The sequence below is a fragment of the Sturnira hondurensis genome, unplaced genomic scaffold, assembly GCF_014824575.4.
Source record: "Sturnira hondurensis isolate 20B ecotype Veracruz unplaced genomic scaffold, ASM1482457v3 Scaffold0014384, whole genome shotgun sequence".
Classification (NCBI taxonomy): Eukaryota; Metazoa; Chordata; class Mammalia; order Chiroptera; family Phyllostomidae; genus Sturnira; species Sturnira hondurensis.
The window spans coordinates 28,105,845-28,127,780 of NW_028087015.1; the positions used below are offsets into that span (position 1 = coordinate 28,105,845).

At 42.5% G+C, this 21,936-nt stretch overlaps 1 protein-coding gene across 6 annotated transcripts in view; it reads left to right on the top strand.

Annotated features, from left to right (window-relative positions):
* TBC1D30 (TBC1 domain family member 30) overlaps positions 1-21,936 on the top strand; it is an 82,706-nt gene that overhangs the window by 47,426 nt on the left and 13,344 nt on the right. For all 6 annotated transcript variants that reach the window (XM_037063076.1, XM_037063075.1, XM_037063077.1 and 3 more), the window contains 5 exons: positions 64-189; positions 1,828-2,013; positions 4,286-4,454; positions 6,549-6,717; positions 13,095-13,200. In XM_037063076.1, coding sequence (XP_036918971.1) covers positions 64-189; positions 1,828-2,013; positions 4,286-4,454; positions 6,549-6,717; positions 13,095-13,200 — 756 coding nt within the window. The remainder of the gene's footprint in view (positions 1-63; positions 190-1,827; positions 2,014-4,285; positions 4,455-6,548; positions 6,718-13,094; positions 13,201-21,936) is intronic.

Consider the following 21,936-nt stretch of genomic DNA (forward strand, 5'->3'; position numbering starts at 1 on the left):
TAACCATTTCTAATAAAGGTCAAATGATGTATTTTACTTGAACATTCTTTATTACTATTTTAGGTTTGGTTGACCTTGGCGGATCATTATTTGCACAGTATAGCCATTGATTGGGACAAAACGATGCGCTTCACTTTCAATGAAAGGAGTAATCCTGATGATGACTCAATGGGAATTCAGATAGTCAAGGTAATGCCCCTGACCATGGCCTATTGTCCTAACTTAGAAGGAAGATTCTAAGAGCCAGATGTTTCCTGGGTAGAGGATCAAGCCTTGTGGTCTGAATGTCTGTATATTTTTTGCTTCTTCATTTCATTAATAATAGCTTTTTAATGGGGGAACTTTGACTATACCTGTCTTCAGAAATTTGTATGTTGCCAGTAGGAATAAAGTGTTTCCATTCATAGTCCTCTTATTTGTCTTGCTCATATGATAGGCAGTTGAAATTCTTTTTTTTTTTTTTTTTAGCATTGGTCAGTACTGTTAACTGTATTTTTACATAAAAGTCACTGAGAAACTTAAAGTTGAGGATATTCCGTATTAGAATTGTTGGGCTCTTATTAGGGTCTTTGATAATTTCTTAACTGTCAATTTGTGAATATAATTAGATTGACTGATGGGTCAAGGGTTCAAGCCAGCTGTGGAGGCAGCGGTGGTTTGCTTATCTGGCTTATTACAGTTCATTAGCGCCTGGTGCCCAAAGCCAAGGATGCTGATTCCATTTAATCTCACTATTATTCTCTTGCATAAGCCTCGAGTACATGGTTTTTGATTTCATGAGTATATTACAGCGACTCTAAACCGAGGTTTTAAAAGGAAGGCTGTTTCATCTAAACTTTGGCCATCACAAGATGCTCATGTTTTGGCAGTTTTGCAGTTTTTTTTTTTCAGGAGGAAGTGCTAACTAAAAGGAGCTAATTTCTGATCTAGCTTGGTCTGTTTCAGACAAATGATAAAATATTATGGGATTTTATATTGTATGCTTGAAAAATCTTGGCATTTTTATAGTTCAGCTGTTTATTTGGAATTGCAGAATGCATTTCTCAGAGATGAAATATTGCGTTGAAGTATTTTCTTTTTGTTTAAATTGTAAATTAAGACAATGCACACTTTATAACAGTCATGTTATTAAGAGGACCTTTTATTTATCATTGACATGACTACTATGTCAAGAAAATGTCTTCAGCCCCTGAAGATCACAGTCTCTGTTTGGTAATACAGTTGTAGATATTGCCCTGACTAAATATTAAATTTTTGCCTGTTTTATACAAACTTATAAAACAATTTGGACAGAGTAACTTTTCTGTTTTGGACAGAATGACTTTCTGTCTCTCTACAATACAGGTTGCATTTTTTGCTATTTTGATTTTGCTCCTTCATACTATTGTGAGTTTGGGTAGCTAAATAAACACTATGCCATTTTTTGTAGAAAGAAATATTCTTGGCACCTATCATACATGTGTTGAAATGACTTGTTTTATCTGAGACATATTATTAAAATAAACTTTCAATTTATATGGAATTATAGTGTATTTTTTATTAATTCTGAGTCCCTGTTTGTGTTAATTCTGAAAATACTTTAAGTAGGAAATTTGCCTGACTGTAATTCCTCTTGAAAATGTCTTGGCATACTAGAAAAAATTAGGAAAAAGAAAATAGAAAAAAAATTGATTTGGGCCACATGTGTAAGTTGCACATACATTTTAAAAAAACCACAATCCATATTGATAATCTACTTAAGGGCGAGGAAAAGAAATAACTACAGTTTTTTCCTGAGAGAGAGTACAAGGACTCATTTTTTAAAATACTGTTTCCTTCTCATTATAGGACCTTCACCGCACAGGCTGCAGTTCGTACTGTGGCCAGGAGGCGGAGCAGGACAGGGTTGTGCTGAAGCGGGTCCTCTTGGCCTATGCGCGATGGAACAAGAACGTTGGGTACTGCCAAGGCTTTAACATCCTGGCTGCACTAATTCTGGAAGTGGTGGAGGGCAATGAAGGGGATGCTCTGAAGGTAAGTGTCAGGCTCTGAAGAAGGCGACTGAAATTCTTTAGAGAGTGAAGTGTTGGAACTACAGTTTTTCTTCCCTGATGCCCACTTCCTTCCAAGGTTTTTGCCTCACCTGGTGATTACCCGTGACACCATGTCCTCCAGGTTACAACCAGGGTAGCTTCCAGATGTGAAGAGAATGAGGATGTTTGTAGCTTCACTTATGAGACATTATAATTTTAAAGCAAGTTAAATATTAATTCTATTAATTACTTATTATTGCATAACAAATTAGCTACTTAAAACAGAAAACCTGTGTTACCTCACAGTTTCTTTGAGTCAGGAGTCTGGGCCCAGCTCACCTGGCTCAGAGTCACATGACGGTGGCGTTCAAACTGTTGGTGGGAGCTGTGGTCTCGTCTGCAAGCTTGACTGATTGGGGACATTCATTTCCAAGTTCAGTCATTTGGCTGTTGGCAAGACTTAATTTCTCACAGGTCCTTGGACTGAGGGCCTCAGTTCCTTGCTGGCTGTTGTCAGAGGCCTGTTTAGTTCCTTGCCACGTGGGGTTCTCCATCACATAGCACTGTGGTTGGTCTCCCTCAGTGAGCAAGGGAGTCAAAGAGTGAGCAAGGCAGAAGGGATGAAAGTACAGATTTGTAGCTGAATATCAGAAGTCACATTTCATCATTTTTGACATATTCTATTTGCTAGGAGCCAGACACTAGGTCCAGCTGGCACTCAAGGGGAAGGGCTCATACAGGGGTGTGACTGTCAGAAGGTGGGGACCACTTGGGTCGTGTTAGGAGCTGCCTCCTCCACCAGATATGCTTAATTCTAGTTGGGTCTTATTAGGTTGCTTTATTCTTTCATATCTGGGGTGAGGGGTGGAGGGGGTAGGCTGAGAGTGAATGTCTATGATAGAAGCTGTTTGCTTGGAGAAATTTTGTAGAAGTGAGTTATATTTATTATCTTTTAATCTTTGATGCTTAGGGCCTTTATTAGTAAGAAAAAATTCTGGAATCACTTTCAGGTGGGACACCAGCCGTTTAGGGGTACAGGTCGGAATGTGATTCATCGAGTCACCAGAAATGGACTTTAGAGGGAATGAAGCGTTTCACACGAGGAGCATGTCCTCTGCTTTATCTGCTCAGGGCAGTATGGGGCTGCTCAGTCATGTCCGAATCCTCAGACTGCTGTTGACTGCAGTGCTTGGTGTCGGGTAGGATGGCTGCTTGGTCTTTGAATTCAAGCGTGCCTCCTCCTGCGCCCCACCTCCCCATTCTTTTCTGACTGTGGCGAGCACCTTAGTGATATTTACAGTCACTGACTAATGTGATATGGAAAAATAAGAAAAATGTTCCTCCTGGTTCGATACACATCATGGTGGGAATAATTATAAATCTAGCCTGACATGGTCTACATCTGTATTCAGCCTCTCACTTTTTCCATTCATGTATTTAAGGAAAGAGCTTCAAAGCTACTTGTTTGTCAGACGGGCAGGGGTTGAAGAGGGAGGCAGTGACAAATCAAATACATGACGATAAACATTTTCCATTAAGGAGCAATTTTGTTTTCTTAGTCTATCAGCTTTGGTCACTTTTTCAGATAAAATTTATATGACTTTAAAATGGGGACTGTTCTGTGGAAAAGCTGGAATAAGTAATTCAGGTTAAGGGCTGGGGTGGGGAGGTTTGGGGGAGGGGATACAATGTCAATCAAATTGTGAAATGGTTCAGTGATGCTTGAGACACTAAAAAGTCACATAAGAAGACGGATTAGATAAAACTGAGAAACTGAATATTTATGTTTCTGCCTCTCCAAAAGCAAACTTTGTGGGAGGAGATGGCTTTATCATCATTTAGGAATCCAGTTGGACATTTAATATGCAGAGGAAGGTTGGGTTTATGAAGAAACACCTCCGATGCAGAGGAAAATATTGAGGGTTGGTGTTTTTCCAACAGTTATTTTGGCCTCTGCAAGTTGTAATGATTAGGAAATATAAAGTTGACTAAGTGTAGGTAAACCATTTTCCTTGCTTTTTTGTACTTAGTAACTGTGTTTTCTTAGTAAGTATTTTACTTAGACACTTATGAATTACTTAGGTAAGTATGCTACCTGCTCTTAATCCAGAGTGGAGGTGAGCCTTGAAAATCCAGAACATTTGGTAGTGACACGTTTAAAGGACAGAGTGCTTTGGGTAACTACGTTTTATCCATTTGAATATGTTCTTTCTGTTTAGGGTATGTTAGGATGCCAGTTTTTATGAAGCAGTCTTGTTTATCTTTTTCTTCAGATTATGATTTACCTCATTGATAAGGTACTCCCTGAAAGCTATTTTGTCAATAATCTCTGGGCATTGTCTGTGGACATGGCAGTCTTCAGAGACCTCTTGAGACTGAAGCTCCCTGAATTATCTCAGCACCTGGATGCTCTTCAGAGAACTGCGAACAAGGAGAGTGGAGGTAGTGATGATTTAGTGCTGTCATACTTTGGAGAATATTTTACTTCTCTGATTCCACTGTACATGGGAGCCTAAATGGTGAATGGAAGCGCATCTTTTTTGGGTATTTCTGTTGATGAGAGTTTGATGTAATGAAATAGATTTTTATTTATTTTTTAAATATTTATTTATCTTTAGAGGGGTAGAGAAGGAGAGAGGGAGAGAAATATCAATGTATGGTTGCCTTTCTTGGGTCCCCTGTTGGGAACATGTCTGCAACCCAGGCACGTGCCCTGACTGGGAATCGAATGTGGTTCGCAAGCCCGTGTTCAATCCACTGAGCTCCACCAGCCAGGGCTGCAATGAAATAGATTTTTAGAGAACAGAAAGAAAACCACATACACACACACACAAAAGCCGCAACATTGGGCCACATGTTGAACCTTTGAATGTTCATAGTTAGGAGGCTGGTCAAGAACCTAATATTTTACCAGAACCAGATCAACAACTAAAATAATGTATTGTTTTTTAGATGAAGAACCAGGCATTCTTTAAAATTGAGCTATAGGCACAATTTAGTACGAACTGTGGTTTTTCCTGAGACATTAGGGTTTTGGAAGAGTGGAATACGTATTTTCATAACATCGTAGGAGATAATTTGGCTTGAAATGTTTAATGTTCCCTTTATTGATTCATGCTAAGGGTATATAGATTTACTTGAGATGAGTGGGCCAGTTCTTGCTGGAGAAGGTTCTTCTGGGTCCCCAGGGAGAGTCTGAATCCTGAAGAAGGCACGGGGTTGAGTAGGGTGGTGATGGAGACGTCTCTGCCACAGCCCTGGGAGTCACTGCTGTCCAGCGGGCCTCACCCGGCTTTCCCAGCTGCCTGAACTAGCGCTGTGATTATACCCACTGCTCGCACTTCCTTGGTTGTGCTCAGGATACCATAAAGAAGGGTCAGAAGTGTGTGGTGTTTCCTGTAGATGGTTGACGGTTAATGACCACACATTTAAATCTAGGAAAATTTTAAATGATTTTGAGGACCTATCCTGTGATTAAAATGACACTGGAAATTTTAGTGCCACCTGGGTGTCTCTAAACATTTCCTTCTAAATCATTTGAATAATCTTATTTAATTTGGCTGTGCAGTGCAATTATGCACCTGTGTGGATTTCATAAGGCTTCCAGATAGACCAACCTTGCCTATTTCATAATCAGACACGATTTACGGAGGAGTCCATGTTTTTTCCTAAACGCTCCGCATTTGCCTGCAAGGGGTGACCTCAGATTCTAGTCTCTGAAAAAAGATACTCCCTCTGTTCATAGGTAAGAAGGAAGAAAACGAATGCAAGAGAACAGATCTCTTTTTGCTCATACTTGGGTAAATGCACACTCTGACTGTAGTTTGAAGGGAGGATCAGTCCAAATATCTAAAGTTTATCTCATTAGAATACACAATGATACCATCACAGGAAATGAAAGGTAGCTTTGTGTTTTTCAGTGAATGCAGAAAGTTCAAAGTGAGACAGACCCCAGATATTTAAAACTGTGTATGGTTTAGTTCAACATACTTTAAAATTTCATATGGTTTAATCTCTAGCTATTTGGGGTTTTTCCAGCTATCTTTCTGTAATTGATTTCTAGTTTAATTCCACTGTGGTCTGAGAACTATGTATAATTTAACTAGACAAGTAATTCCTTATGAGCAATTTTATTTTTATGAGCAACATTTGAATAATAGTGAGTTTTAGAATATTTTGAAAATTGGTGTTTGTTTTTAAGAGAGTTTTCTTTTTATCCTATTTTTTTTGGTGAGGAAAACATTCGCCTTAATTTTGACCATCCTGTAGTAGGTAGAACCAAATGAAGTTTTAGGATAAGATTTCTGAAATATCATAAAGAATTTGTGAAGTTCACATTATTGAGATTTTTATTAAGCACACCTCTGCTCTTCTAGAAAAAGGAAGGAAAAAATAGAAAAGAACCAGAATTTAGTGATATAAACATATTAGTCAGGACATGTAGCATTTGGGTGGACATGGAAGACTGGAGAGAGGTTATTTTTATATCTTGTAAACTGTCAATTCTGATGAAATGCAGTGTTTGTTATGTTTCAGGTGGATATGAGCCCCCGCTTACGAATGTCTTCACGATGCAGTGGTTTCTGACTCTCTTTGCTACGTGCCTCCCTAACCATACTGTTTTAAAGATTTGGGATTCCATCTTTTTTGAAGGTTCGGAAATCATCCTAAGGGTGTCGCTGGCTATCTGGGCAAAATTGGGAGAGTAAGTGATTTTCCCCTTCTTCTGTTCTGTGGTGTTGGGGGCCTTAAAGCAATGTTTGTGCTCTCACATGTAAAGCATCAGTATATAATTCAGAAAAAAAGAAAGTTGTGAAATTTGTGCAATTGCTTTAGCCTTCTGGGATCTCAGCTGGCACATTCTTGATGGGATCGCTTTTAGAGAAGGGGTGGACTTTTTTTGGGGCCTGTGATTCTCCTCTTCCTCAGTGCCTGTCCTGTCTGGTTTACACTTGGTCAGCTTCTCTCTGGACACTTGTTGGGAAGAGGGAGACTTAGGTGCAAGAGGAACCATGAAATTTGGAAAGGAGTAGGTGGATTCGTTGGTTAATACCACAATTTGAGGGACTTCTGGCCAAGATGGAGGCGTAGGTACATACACTGTGCCTCCTCGCACAACCAAAATAAGGACAGCAAGAATTTAGAAACAGAAAAACCACCAGTACTGACAGAAAGTTGAACTGTATGGAAGTTGGATAGCCAAGGAGTTAAAGTAGAAACATTCATCCAGACCTGCAGGAGGGGCGGAGTTGGGTGGCCAGGTGGAGAGGGGCTGTGGCTAAAAAAGTGGTGGCTGGCGGACACGGGTGGGCAAGATGGCAGCGGGCAGACCCAGCAAGGCGGCAGATTATGGAGGGGTGCAGTGCACAGGTGGCTGGCCGACTGGGTGGTCTCATATTTGTGCGCAGATAAACCAGGTGAAACTGGGAAGCAAGACAGACCATGCAATTCAGGGTTCCGGTGTGGGGAAATAAAGCCTCAAAACAATGATTGAAAACAGCTGTGGGGGTTGAGGTGCTGGGAGAGACTCCCAGCCTCACAGGAGAGTTTGTTGGAGAGCCCCACAGGGTCCTAGAACATACAGAAGCCCACCCACCTGGGAATCATCACCAGTTGATGGTGATGCCCAGGCCCTGTGGGGCCCAGGTTACTTGGGGGAAATGGGGGAAGTGACTGAAATCTGACAGAGAGCAGAGCAAGCGCCACTGTTCCCTCTCGGACCCTGCCCCCACATACTATATCACAACACAGCCACTGGGATTGCCCCACCCCAGGGAACACCTAAGGCTCCACCCCTCACTATGTAACAGCCGTGTCAAGACAAAAAAAAAAGTGGCCCAAACAAAAGACCAAAGCTCCAGAACAAATACAGTTAAGTGATGAACAGATAGCCAACCTATCAGATGCACAGTTCAAAGCACTGGTGCTCAGGATGCTCACAGAATTGGTTGAATTTAGTCACAAATTAGATGAAAATATGAAGGCTATGCTAGTGAAATAAAGAAAATGTACAGGGAACCAATAGTGATGGGAAGAAAACTGGGACACAAATCAGTGGAGTGGACCAGAAGGAAGAAAGAAACAGCCAACCAGAAAAGAAGGAAGAAACAAAAATTCAAAAAATGAGGAGAGGCTTAGGAATCTCCAGGACATCTTTAAACGTTCCAACATCTGAATTATAGGGGTACCAGAAGGGGAAGAGGAACAGCAACAAGTGGAAAACTTATTTGAACAAATAATAAAGGAGAACTTCCCCAATCTGGCAAAGGCAATAGACTTCCAGGAAGTCTAGGAAGCTCAGAGAGTCCCAAAGAAGGTGGACCCAAGGAGGAACACACCAAGGCACATCATAATTACATCACCCAAGATTAAAATGAAGGAGAGAATTCTAGAAGCAGCAAGAGATAAGGGGACAGTCACCTACAAAGGAGTTCCCATCAGACTGTCAGACGATTTCTCAAAAGAGACCTTACAGGCAAGAAGGGGCTGGAAAGAAGTATTCCAATTCACAAAAGGAAAGGACCTACATCCAAGATTGCTCTATCCGGCAAAGCTTTAATTTAGAGTGGAAGGGCCAATAAGGTCAAGTTCAAGGAGTTCATCATCAGCAAGCCCTTATTTTATAAAATGTTAAAGAGACTTATCTAAGAAAAATTAGATAAAAAACATGAACAGTAAAATGATGGCAAACTCGCAATTATTAACAGCCACACCTAAAACAAAAACAAACTAAGCCAACAACTAGAACAGGAACAGAACCACAGAAATGAAGATCACATGGAGGGTTAGCCACAGGGGAGTGGGAGGAGGAGAAGGGGGGAGAAGCTACAGAGAATAAGTAGCGTAGATGGTAGGTAGAAAATAGACAGGGAGGGCAAGAATAGTATGGGAAATGTAGAAGCTAAAGAACTAATGACACGAGGACATGAACTAAAGGGGGGGGGGATGTGGGTGGGAGGGGGTGTGCAGGGTGGAGGGGAGGGAAGGGGAGAAAATAGGACAACTGTAATGGCATAATCAATAACATGAATTAAAAATACCACAATTTGGATTACATTGGAGTCTATCATTGACTTTGCTTGGCCTTTCAGGGCTGTGATAAGGTTAAAGGAGATGCTCTATGTCAGGTGTCCAGCGTGGTGCCTGGTCCACGGGCAGCAGAACATACAGAACTCCTTTCCTTTCTTGAAATATCTGTTACTGTTAAGTAGATTTTACTTACATTCTTTCCTAGTAGCAGGGCTGAAAAAGATTACGGTGTTTTCATCCACCTTGAATGTATTATGACTGTTATATTAAAAGTCTACCTTTTGAGTAACAGAAGAAATATTAGAATGAAATTGTTATAGTTGACTTAAGATACAGAGGTTTATAATGTTTCTTTCTTAGAGCTATGAATGACTTGAGTGGGTACCCATTGTCGACAACATGTCAGAAAACTAATAAATCACTGCCAGTATTTTGTTTCAAAAACCTTTTAACTAACTTTCTTTTGTGTACGTTGTTTCCCGGGAGACTTGCAACATTTTTTATTTTTATTTTTTGTAAGAAAGATCCACCAACGATCAATTCAGGGATTTTAAAAAGTTGTGAGTGTAAGTATTTTTAAACATCACATAGCTCCTGCATCTTTGTTTTATTGTATGTTGCTTTTCAGTAGGCGAATAAACCCATTGGCGGGGGATTTGGTGTGCTATTTACTCACCTTTCTCATTTTCTCTAAATATCGACCTCTATCCGCAGTCCCGTGTTTCCAGCCTCCTCTATAGCTTGTCAGTTCTTTGAGTTTGATAGTTTCTCTGGGTGTGATAGTGTAGTTACTGGATAATTAGCTCATAGGATTAAAATAGTAAAGCATTTCTTATACACAGACTCAGTTCTAGTCACCCTGTGTTAGTTCTTAATTATGTGGCGGGCGGAAAAGAGGTGATTCTGGTTTTGACCTCATCTATTCATTATCTGTGGGAGCAGAATTATTTTAATCCTCAGTGAGGACATTTTTTCCCCCATTGCTTTTAGAGAAAGATGAAGGGAGAAAGGAGGGGAGAGAGATAAACATTCATGTGAGAGAGAAGCAGCGATTGGTTGCTTCCCATTTGTGCCCTGACCAGGGATCGCCTGCACCCAGATGGGGATGGAACCTGCAACCTAGGTATGTGCCCTGACCGGGAATTGAACCCCGCAACCTTTTGGGTACAAATGACGCTCCAACCAGCTGAGCCACACTGGTCAGGGCTGTAGGATCAGAGTTTATTTGTATGCACATCCCAGGCATGTCACATGGTTTAAATAAGAATAGCTACACTTTCAAATTTGATGTCCACTGAAAGCACTCAATGAATAAGCATTGCTCTAGGCACTCTACAGTAAAATTAACTCATTTGGTGCTCACCATCATCCTATTAGGTACTGTTACTATCCCCTTTTTACAGATATGGGAACTGAGGTACAGAGAAGTTGGTTGCCCAGAGTCACTCAGTTATAAGTGTAAGGGCCTGATTTTGAACCCAGATGTCTTGGCTCTAGAACCTAGAATCTGTGATTTTAATAAAGTGAATATACTGATAATAAATGGCTAATGTTTATGCAGTTCAGGGGATATATGAATCAGACTGGTAGAATTTTAAATGTTTCAGAATGTTGATTATAATTCTACACATTTTGGGCATGGAACTTGTTAAGGCAACCAACATATATCATCAAGTGCCCATAGCATCATCATTACATTAGGCAGTTTAAACACATTATTTTCATTTTGCTCATAACCCTGTAAAGTAGGTGGAACTTAATCTTGAATCTGTCGGACTTCAGTGCCTGTGATCTTCCCCACCAACTCCCTTGGAAAAATCATGAACAGCACAGAGGTGATCTCCAGTTATGTGTACCGGAGTAACATGGGCCTTGTACGTGGTTATCCATGGGACCTCTCCTTTCCCCTTGCTTCCACAACTTGGCTGTCTTCCTCTCACCACACCAAGGGTGCTCTTGGAATATGTGAGTTGTAGACCATTGGCTCACCTTCACTGGCATCTCTGCGATGTGTCCTCTCTCTTCTGACCCTACCACTTTGGCATGCTGCCTTGTTCCCTTGTGCCTGGCTTACCTTGGTGTGTCTTCTGTGGTTTACCTGTCACATCCCCTTGCCAGGCCGACCTTGCCAAGAGCGCATCTGTGCCCACACTCCCTGGGAAGAGCCTTTTAGTGATTCTTGCTTCGAAGGGCCTCAGCTGGTAAGTGAGGCCTTGCGGTTCTCTCTCTACAGCTCTTTCCCCTCAGCTTTCAGAGGCTCCCTCTGGCCCTGCAGGCCATCCAGCCCCAACCCTGCTCCATCCTTGCAGATTCCTGGGTGGGGCCTGCTGCCCTCTCCTGCATCCGTGTCTTTGGAATGCTTTTTCTTCCTTGTCAGCCTGGAGACTATTTTCCTAAACTCATTTTAAGCATTATTTCTTTCCTCATCCACCCCCCCCCCACCGGTAAACTTAACCACTCTGCATTTTTTTAATAACACTTCAACAGTTTATCTCATTTATTTATTTACATAATTGAGGCAGTGAGATTTGAACAGCACTTCAGAGCCTGAATCTCTTCCAATATCTTATTTTGGGGGGATGGCTCTATGACAATCTGTGAATATTAGTGTACATCACAGTATATCTCTTGTAGTTGGTGGGCAAATAGAGTCATCCCACTATAAAAGGACATCATAGTGGATAAATACACAGTTCTCCTTGCTTTGGGCTACTCCTTTTTTTCTCCCCTCAAGAATTGAAGTTCACCCTGCCTCCCAAGTTGCCTGGTGACAGAGTCTTTATTTACATGTACAACCTAAGGCAAGACACAGTGCGTAATCTCCAGCTAGCAGCGGTGTCCTGAGAAGAACAGGAAAAATTCTGCCTGTGAAAACATCCTGCAGACTGATGAAATATGCAGATAAAGTTCTAGTATTTCTCATCTTTTATTTCTACTGTGGTTTGGTTTCAGTCTGTTAATGATACCACAGTTTGTAAATTAAGAACAACAGATTTGCTACTGGGGATAATAGTTCTTCATACCTAATTTCATGGTTATGATTTCTCATCAGTGGGGGTATTCTGATGTGTAAAATGAGTCACATGGATGCAATAAAGTTGCCACTGGTAGGGCTGTGAGGCTGGGCAGCTGTGTTGGAATGATGGGAACTTAATCCTGTAATAAATACCTCTGGGTTGCCTTTGATATTTTATATCTTTTCTCTGTAAGTAGGTTCTGTGAGTGTGTCCCAGGACTTCGATTTTGTTGATTGCTCATGTGATTGATGGTAAGAGGCAACATAGGATGAGATCTGTCTGGAAAAAGTCCAGCCATTGTTAATATAACGAGAATGGTGTATGGGGCATGGGTGTAACCTGGCAGCCAAGGATAGGCTGGAATGGACTGGAAGGCGCATGTGTGAACAATGATGATTTCACTGTACTAGTCAGTGGGGGAGGTAGAGGCTGTTTAGTGAGTGTGTGTACTGCGTGGCTGTAGCATTCAAAATGACTGAGTGAATAGAGCAATGAATCTGCATCAAATTTTGCATTGAGCTTGAATGTTCCTCTGTGGAAATTATTTTGGTGATTCGGAAGCCTGCAGCTGTGGGCGACTGGTGACTGGCAGCCTCATCATAACAATGCTCCTCATGCATCACGTCTTGTGCAGAGTTTTTTGGTGACACCTCAAGTCACCCAGGTGACTCAGTCCTCCTCCAGCCCAGACTTGGTGCCCTATGACTTCTGGCTTTTCCCGAAGCTAAAATCACCTTTGAAAGGGAAGAGATTTCAGACTGTCAGTGAGATTCAGACAAATACGATGGGGCAGCTGATGGTGATTGGGAGAAATGTGTGTGGTCCCAAGGTGCCTACTTTGAAGGGGGGGAGAGGCATCATTGTCCTATGTACAGTGTTCCTTGTATCTTGTATTTTCTGCAATAAATGTCTCTTTCATATTGCATGGCTGGATTCCTTCTGGACAGACCTTGTATCCTGTTGTAGCTGGAGCACATAGCTAATAGACAGCATGGCTGTTCTAAACAATTCCTTGTTTTGTCCTTTTTGCTACTAGGCAGATCGAATGTTGTGAAACAGCAGATGAGTTCTACAGCACCATGGGGCGCCTCACCCAGGAGATGCTAGAGAATGATCTTCTGGAAAGCCATGAACTCATGCAGGTGAGTGGGCAGCATGGCCCCAGCTTGGCGTGGGGAACCCCGGGTACTGTGGGAACAAGCAGTGCCAAAGCAGCTGTCTTGGGAAATGTACGTGGCCAGCCCTCGCACTTATTCAGTTGACCAGGAGTCTGTGTGTAATTTGATAAGAATCTTAACTATGTCACAAGAGGAAGAAATGAATAATAAATACTTGTTGTAGCTTTTAGTCAAACTTGTTTAGAAATCATGAAGTGAAATACAAAAGTAGATTTAAAAAACTGAAAAAAAAAAAAAACCCACCCTAAAACACCAGGTGCTTATTTTCAGTCTGATTCTTAGTATTCTTAAGGGGAGTCTTATGGGGTGAAGTAATTATTTTGGGGGAGAATTTATTGTGAATAAAAAGGAGATTATTATGATCAGCATTTGAGTTTGTTTCATCCACATTTTCAACTCATGTTATAAATGAATCATAAATTTTAATCTGAAAGACTTGAAGGGTTTTATTATTTTCTGGCCTGATATTCTATCTCAGTATAATATTTCCCATGTCATTCAAATCAACAATGAGAACAGAGAAGAGCAGATTTGTTAACACTCTCTCTTCCGCTGGGTTTTGTAACATGAGTTTACCTTTACTCCAGTGCTTCCGACCGCTCTTCTTCCTGGTTCTTCCTCTTGCCCCCTGACCTTTCCAAGGGTAGGTCTTTCCAAGGTTGTCCTCGGGCCTCAGTTTCCTTGTTCTCTGGGATCCCTCTCTCCTTTTTCTTGCTTTCAACGTTGACTTTTTATGTCGGGCTCCATGCCTGAAGTCCTTTGGGTGCTGGGGCCCCGGTTAGAGAACCAACACTGAAGCCCCGATTCAGGGCTTCGCAAGAGTGGGGCTTTCATCCCTTTGCTCCCACCCCGGCACCTCTGCTCCTCCTGAGAATTCCTGATGTGGAGCATAGAGATGCCTGATCCATGGCGAATGTCGACCACTTGATAAAACCTTTCTGAACACTCATTATTTTTCAGTTCAGCGTTTCTTTGCGTTCTCTCCTCTTCTCCCTGCCTGCCTGTCTCAGATGAGGCAGGGCTCCGACCCTGACCCCTTCCTTGGCTTGGTCTCCACTCTTCCCACGTCGCCGCTGCTTGCCACTCACTCTCTCTCAGAGGGAAGCACCTGTTGCTCAGCATCGCTCTGCATGCCGGGTCCCTGCTCCGCATTTTATTTTACACCCTGCAGATTCATGTGCTCGAAGCAGGGCTCTGAGGTATCATCCCTTCTCCCTCGCTCATAAAATTTAAGTGGCTACTCACTGCCTACGTAACAAAGCATGGGTTTCTTAGTTTACCATCCAGGGCTTTTGACTACCTGTCATTAACCCTTCTTTTCAGCCATAGTTCCCATTCCTCCCCTTTGTAGCCTGTCCCAGTCAAGTCAGCGGTCTCCTACGCTCGCAGAGATTCCTGGGGATATGCTTCCTCTACACCTTCTCTCTCTCTGCTCAGTCTTCCTCTTCTACCTTCACATGTTTAAGGCCTGCCTCCTTGCAGAAGTTCCCGTTCAGATGCCATCTACTTTATTAAACATTCTCTGACGGCCTCAACTGAAATCACCCCCCCTTGCTATGAGTCACGGTGACATTTTCTTTGTACCTCCCTTGGGAACATTCGTCTCTGCCTTGATTCGAGGATAGGATCAAGGATCCCTTGTATCCTATTTCCTCAGTGGTAGTTTAAGTTCCGTGAGGACAGGGACTGTGCTTTGTTAAGAATATGTAGCACTTTGCCTTTTCTTAGAGGTGCTCAATTCATTTATTAATTTGGTAAGCCAACATCTGTTGAAAGTCTGTGATTCATTGTCTACCTTCACTTTTCAATAAATGTTTGCTGGGTTACACAGCATTCATAGATGATGTCCCCCCTTCCAGATTCCCTCTGCTCCAATACAATCAGTATTTAGTTTCCAGAGTAATAGCCTACACTACCGGCTTTGGCCATTTCATTGTTATTCATAAAATGTTTATTGCCTCCTTGTTATTAACTAGAGTAAATAAAATGCTTCAGCCTTGTTTCTGAGGTTTTATATTAACTTCTGCAAATACTTATTAAACATCTCTATATGTCAAAAGTCTTCCTTGAGGAAATTAATGTCTGATTTTACCTTTGAAGATTAACAGCAGTTGGTCGGGTATATTTGTGTGTGCATATATATGCATGTACACAGAGGCATGTGTGTGTATGTGTGTGTTGGAGGTGGTGGTGCAGAGCAGAGAGGCAGTTCCTGGTTAGAGAGGGGGCAGGATGAGCAAAGGCACGGCAGTGGAAACCTATATGGTGTGTGAGGGGAACTACAGGAGCTTGGTGTGCAGAGATGGGTCGCGGAAGACCACAACCCATGGTAAGGAGCTTGGCCTTCGTCTCTTGGGTCAGTGCTGTGAAATGTGTTTGCCCGAGCTCTAGGGCTTCTATGGAGCCTTTGGAAAGAGAAAAAGAAGAGCTGTGGACCTGGAAGGTGTTAAGGAGAGGAGAGAAGTGGTCTGAGCTGTTTCTCATGTTGACTACACGGCAGCTCTGTGAAAAGTGGACACGGCGGGGTCAGGTTTGGTAGCAGGAGGCTTGCGAGAAGCAGTGAAGGGAAGAAACAAACGTGAACTAGAGGCAGCGCTTGGAAGGTGACATGGATAGGACTTGGCCACAGAAAGTGGGTATGGTGTGAGGGGGAAAGAAACAGAAGAGACGAGGGCCACCTGCATGTTTCTGGCTTGGGAAGAAGAGGGTAGGTTTATTGGGAGTGCAAGATGAGGTAGCTTTCAGGCAGGCTGCAGTGGAGGTGCATTTTGGCTGCCCTGTTAACCCCCTACTCACAGGTATTCCCCACTTCTTCACAACTGGAACCTATTGCATGGGTCACAGCTCCATTCCCTGCCCTCCCCGCCAGCCCCTCTTAGTCCATGCCCACTCCTGTGAGAGGGCCTGGGCTTCCCTCTGACACTGAAAATCCTATCCATCCCCACCCCTCTCTCCTACTCAGGCTCTATCTCCCTAACACCTGACTTAGTTCTAAGAATACACCTGGTTGCTCAGTGGATGCACAGAATCATAGAACATTTGAACTTGAGGCAGGAGTTTTCAAACTTGCCAGAGTGTAAGAAACATCTCAGGAGTGCGTTCAGATTCAGGCGTTTGCTCCAGGGGTGGTTCTGATGCATGTGACTTGTAAAAAATAGCTAGAGAGACTCTGACTTAAAAGAAGCCTAAAGATTAACCTAATTCTGCCACTTCACGGAGAGGACACTAAGACTCAGGGAGCCAGTGTCTTGTGGTTTCCTAGGTTGTCTCCTGGTCGACCCAGGACTGGATCCCAAGACCCCAGCTCCTGGCCCAGTGGTAGTTCCCCACCATCCCACTTGCTGCGTCACCTTATTAAGAACATGCCTTTCCAAGAACTGAAATCCTCTTCAGAAGAATAAAGCAACATTTTATTTCCCTTAAAGTTCAAACGTTGCCAGAATGAAATCCATTGAGATACACTTTGAGATACACATTGAGATACACCTGCCATCTTTGACCTCTAGGAATTTCCAACCTTGCGTATTAGGAGGAGAGAGAACTACTCTGCTTTAAGAGAATCCTAGAAGGAAGATGGAGGCTGTGCTTGATTGATTAGATTTCCTTTTAGTAGCATTTTTTTCCTGCCAAAGAAAACATCTGGGTAATGATAAACTGAGCCAAATTTTGTACAACTTATGTTTTTATATTTCTTGTAGAAGCATGTCAATAATGAAAAGGAAGTATAACTTTTTTTCAGCGCTGCCTAAATATGTGTCTATGTGAGTGTGTGTTGGTGGTTTGGATAGTAAATATAAGTGTTTATGTGAGTGTGTGTTGGTGGTTTGGATAGTGAACAGGCTTGTTGGTTTTCCTTGGCATCATCGAGTATTAAGTAGAGAAATATGAAATGTCATTTCAAGCCACTGTTTTCATGTAGTCACTCTTTGGAAAAAATTAACAATGGCCGTGGTCCAGTCATGGGGGACCGTCAGTCTGTCAGCAAACCTGAAGTGGCTCCAGGTGAAAGTGTGGACTGTGTGTAAGGTCAGTGAATGAAACGGTTCTCCCTGCTGGTCCTCCCCATTTCAGTTGTAAGTGCCAGACACAAAGTCCGGCATGATCTGTAGTAATCTGTAATAATCTTTTTCCCCCTTGTAAATTACATCACTTTTTAAAATTAGCAATGACTATTTTTTTAAAATTGAGGTTTAAATTTACCTTTCTCTTATGACTAAGGACGATGAGCATCTTTTGATGTGCTTATTGGCTATACAAATATCTTTTGTGAAGTGTGTTCAAATCTTTTACTCTCATTTAAAAGTGGGTTGTTTGTCTTATTAGTGAGGTGTATGAGTTCTTTTAACACTTATGTTAATATTTTAGATACAACTAATTTGTTAGATACAAATTATAAGTATTCCTCCCTCCCCCCAACATAGAGATCGTGTCAGAGAGATTGGGAGAGTGCCAGCGACATGGCATACATGGGTTTTGGTGTGACTTTTTAAAAATCTTTACCCAAGGATGTGTTTATTAATTTGGGGGGTTGGAGGAGAAAGACAGAGAAAGAGAAACATTGGTGTGAGAGAGAAACATCTGCCAGGGATCAGACCCACAACCTTTAGGTGTATGTGATGATGCTCCAACCAGCGGAGCCAGCCAGCCAGCCAGCCAGGGCTTAGTACAACTTTTGACAAATTCTCTCATGAATACTTTGAGGACAATATAAAGAAAAGTTAGTTAGTCCCTGGCCAGTGTGGCTCTGTTCGTTGGAGCATCATCCCATAAACAAAAAAGGCTCAGGTTTGATTCTGGGTCAGGATACATGCCTGGGTTGTGAGTCTCTGGTTGGGTGCAACTGATAGATGTTTCTGTCTCACATTGATGTTTCTCTCCCCCTCTCTCCCTCTCTCTCTCCCTCTCTCTCTCCCCCTCTCTCTCCTTCTCTCTCTCCCTCTCTCTCTCTCTCCCTCTCTCTCTACCTCTCTAACTCCCTCTCTCACTCCCTCTCGATCCCTCTCTCTAAATGTGTTTTTGGGTGAGGAAAAAAAACAGAAGAAAAGTTAGTTAGATCTATTTATTAGAAGGTTGGCAGGTGCTTGGAAAAACCGAAGCCAAAGTTCTTTTTAAAATTTATTTATCTTTAGAGGGGAAGGGAAGGAGAGAAGGAGAGAAACATCAAGGTATGGTTGCCTCTCATGTGTCTCCTGCTGGGAACTGGCCTGCAACCCAGGCATGTGCCCTGACTGGGAATCGAACCATGATCCTTTGGTTCACAGGCCCCACACTCAGTCCACTGAGCTACGCCAGCCAGGGCAGAAGCCAAAGTTCTTGTTGATAATTTCCTATTTCCTGGGGCAGCTCTCATGTGTCACAAGGTGGGTCTGCCCTTGGACTGTTGACGATTTTCCATTCGTGATGGGGCAGAAATTATAAGAATGTGGATGCTTGTTCAATAGAAGATAATGTTTGATTAATTAGTGCTTTCAGAAATTAAAACCGTCTGTCCTGCGAAACAGCGTGTGCTGGAAGTGTTTAAGCAGTGCCTTTGTGACCATCTGTTGGAGAAGCTTTGGGAATTCCTACTTGGGGAAGGGGTTGAACTAAATTATGTTTAAATTCTTTCCTAACTCCAAGATTCTATTAGTGTACCATACAAGTATTTTGGCTCTATGATTATGAGTAGAGTTTCTTTCTTGGAATTGGTTGTCAATCCCTGACTTCGAAAGTTGAAAACCTGGAGCTACTCAGGTACCCCGAGCAGCGTGGTGTTGGGCCAGGGAAACGTATGTTCATGTGATAAACGCCTTCAGACACATGACACCTTCAAGGATGTGAGTGAATATATGCAAAAAAGCACTGTAAACGTTTTCTAGGCATGCTGATTTCGTCTTTGAAGGACTCATTAAAAGGAGAAGATAGAGAAAGGAATGCAAAAGTAGAACATGAAAGCTGAATGGGGCCAATTTTTCACCTGGTAGGATGTCTTTAGCTGAGTGGTCTTTGCAGGAGCTTGCTAAGAACCCAGGCCATCTCCCCCAAGGAGAGATGGATGAAGTGGGGGCAGAGGGTATTTTCAATTCTTCCCTCCCTCTTGCCTTCCCTCCCACCCTCTCTTTCTTACCATTTATTTCTACATTTTTATTTGGAAATATTCATATCAGTACAGTGAAACTACATTTTTAAAGACACTAGATGTCATTACTTTGGATATCATTAGTTTATTATAAAAGAGACATGGAAATTATTTACATGATGAAAGACTTCAGTGCTTCCCTGGAATGGGTTGTGTCCCATGATGCCATTTCAACAGTGATTTATTTCAGTGTATATACTTTCCAAGAATGTCACCATCTCTGAGTAAGACACAACCCTTGTCTAGAGCTACTTTGGTTCCTCCACATTCTGGAAGAACTTTATCTCCAGCTTCCACTCTAACTGGCGGAATCTCTCCACCCCTTCCTTTGGTGCCCCATCCAACAGCTACTACAGTTGCTTGCAATACTTTTCCTTGAGATTTTTCTGGAAACGTAATGCCTCCTTTGGTTACAGTTTCTGAAGCACACCTTTCAACCAATACATGGTCAAAGAGGGGCAGAAGCTTTCCAAGTGCCCGCCTGCCATGACTCCGGCCGCCGAAGTTTGTGCTCTGCTCTTGGGTCGCAGCCGGCAGGAGAGACCGGCAGTTGGTCCCGAGGGACATGTGAACTTGGGAAAAGCTCCATTTCTTTCTCATAAACACCCTTCGTGAGGCTGTACAGGGGAATGTTCTGATAACTTATTATAAAACTGGCAAAAATAAAACAGTGCATTTTTAGCTAGTTACCCCAGTAATTATCTTCTGTGAGATATCTTACTTCATTTGGAAGGAATTTTGAAATTTCTAACGTTAATGATTTCAGCTTTTAAGCTTGAATCCAATGGCACAGGCTTCTTAAATGTCTGAACCAAGTTTCTAAAATGTTAAGGAAAAAGGTCCTGTGGGTGGGGGTGACCCAGCGGTGGGACCACATTTGGTGCGTGGTGGTCAGAGGCTGATGCTCCTGGGCCGAGGCCCGCATGGAGGTGCCGTGCCCTGGACCTCCAGGTGGGGTGCTGAGCAGAGGATTTCCCATCTCTCCATTTCCCTCCCAGGGTGTGTGCAGCTGAGGCGGGTCATGGGAGCAAGGAGAACAGAATTCTTTTTTTTTTTTTAAATACTTTATTTATCTTTTAGAGAGGAAGGGAAGGAGAGGAGAGAAATATCAATGTATGGTTGCTTCTTGTGCATCCCCTGCTGGGGACTGGCCTGCAACCCAGGCATGTGCCCTGACTGGGAATCGAACCTCGATCATGTAGTTCGCAGGCCCACACTCAATCCACTGAGCTACACCAGCCAGGGCGAGAACAGAATTCTGTATCGACAATAAGGCAGCTTCTTGGGTCATGATGAGCTGTTGGCATCCTCTGTGAGGTCAAAGAATGTGAGACTGCACTCTGACCATGTTATTAATGAACTTCTATGAAGTATTTCAGGCATACTTCATTGATAAAATAACAAAACTCGCATACCCACCACCCAACTTAGGAAAGAAAACATTAACAAACATTTGAATATCCTCTTATGCTTCTCTATGACCTCCCCTCCCCTTCCCTCCCCCTCCCCCTCCTTCCCTCCCCCTCCTCCCCTCCCCCTCCCCCTCCTTCCCTCCCCTCTCCTTTTCAGGGAAATCACAATCCCAACTTTAATTCCCTTCATTTTTCGGGTGAGGAAAATAAGACCCAGAGAAGTTGGGAACCAGCCAATCTCAGACTAGTGGGAACCACAAAATGCCTCCTGCTTCTTTCCATGGGGGAACATGTCACTGTTAGTAAATGTGTGTTGCTTCTCAGCCTTTTGGGTATAATCAGGTGTGTAGGGTATAAAATGGCTTAGAGCTGACTTTTGGGGTCCCTATAAGCTGTGTTAGCTTCACATAGTGAGCAATGGAAAATTGAAGGGAAAGAGTTTTAGCCAACACTTACTTGTTCAGAATCTTGGGATGGTACAGTAAGGTTTATAAGTGGATGCTTTATATTTGTTTGGGGACAGTCAGATGTGCAGGCTGTTTAAAATCAAAACCGTGGTGGGCGGTCACAGAGGTGGCTCTGGTCTGTAGGGTGAATTGGCAGCACAGTTGAGTCCCTCTCAGAAGCCTCCTCTCCATACCCGTGCAAACATCAGATGTCTCCTCTGAGTCTTCAGGAAAACTCTCCTGCTGGAATGAAAACATACCACTTTAAAATATTCCCCTAGAAAATGTCAGGGCATTTAAAAGCTTCCTGGGAGAAATGGAAGTTAGTGTGATAAACATATGTTTTCTGATGAATAAGAAGCTTAAGGATTGATATAGTCCCATTTGTTTATTCTTTCCTTCATGTCCCTTGCTCTAGGGGACATATCAGTGAAAATATTGCTGTGTGGAATATCTGAAGTTTTCCTGTTTATTTTTCTCCTCTAGCACTTTTATAGTGTTATGACTTATATTTAAATCTTTTATTCACCTTGACTTTATTTGTGTGCATGATGTAAGTTGGTGGTTGAATTTCATTGTTTTGCACGTAGCTGTCCTGGCCTTCCAACAGGGTGGGGCACGGGAGAGTGGTGGTGGGAAAATGGAGACAACTGTTCTTCAACAACAATTAAAAGAAAAAGAAATACTTTAATAGTTTTAAAGCAGTTGCTATTAGAGGGAGAAG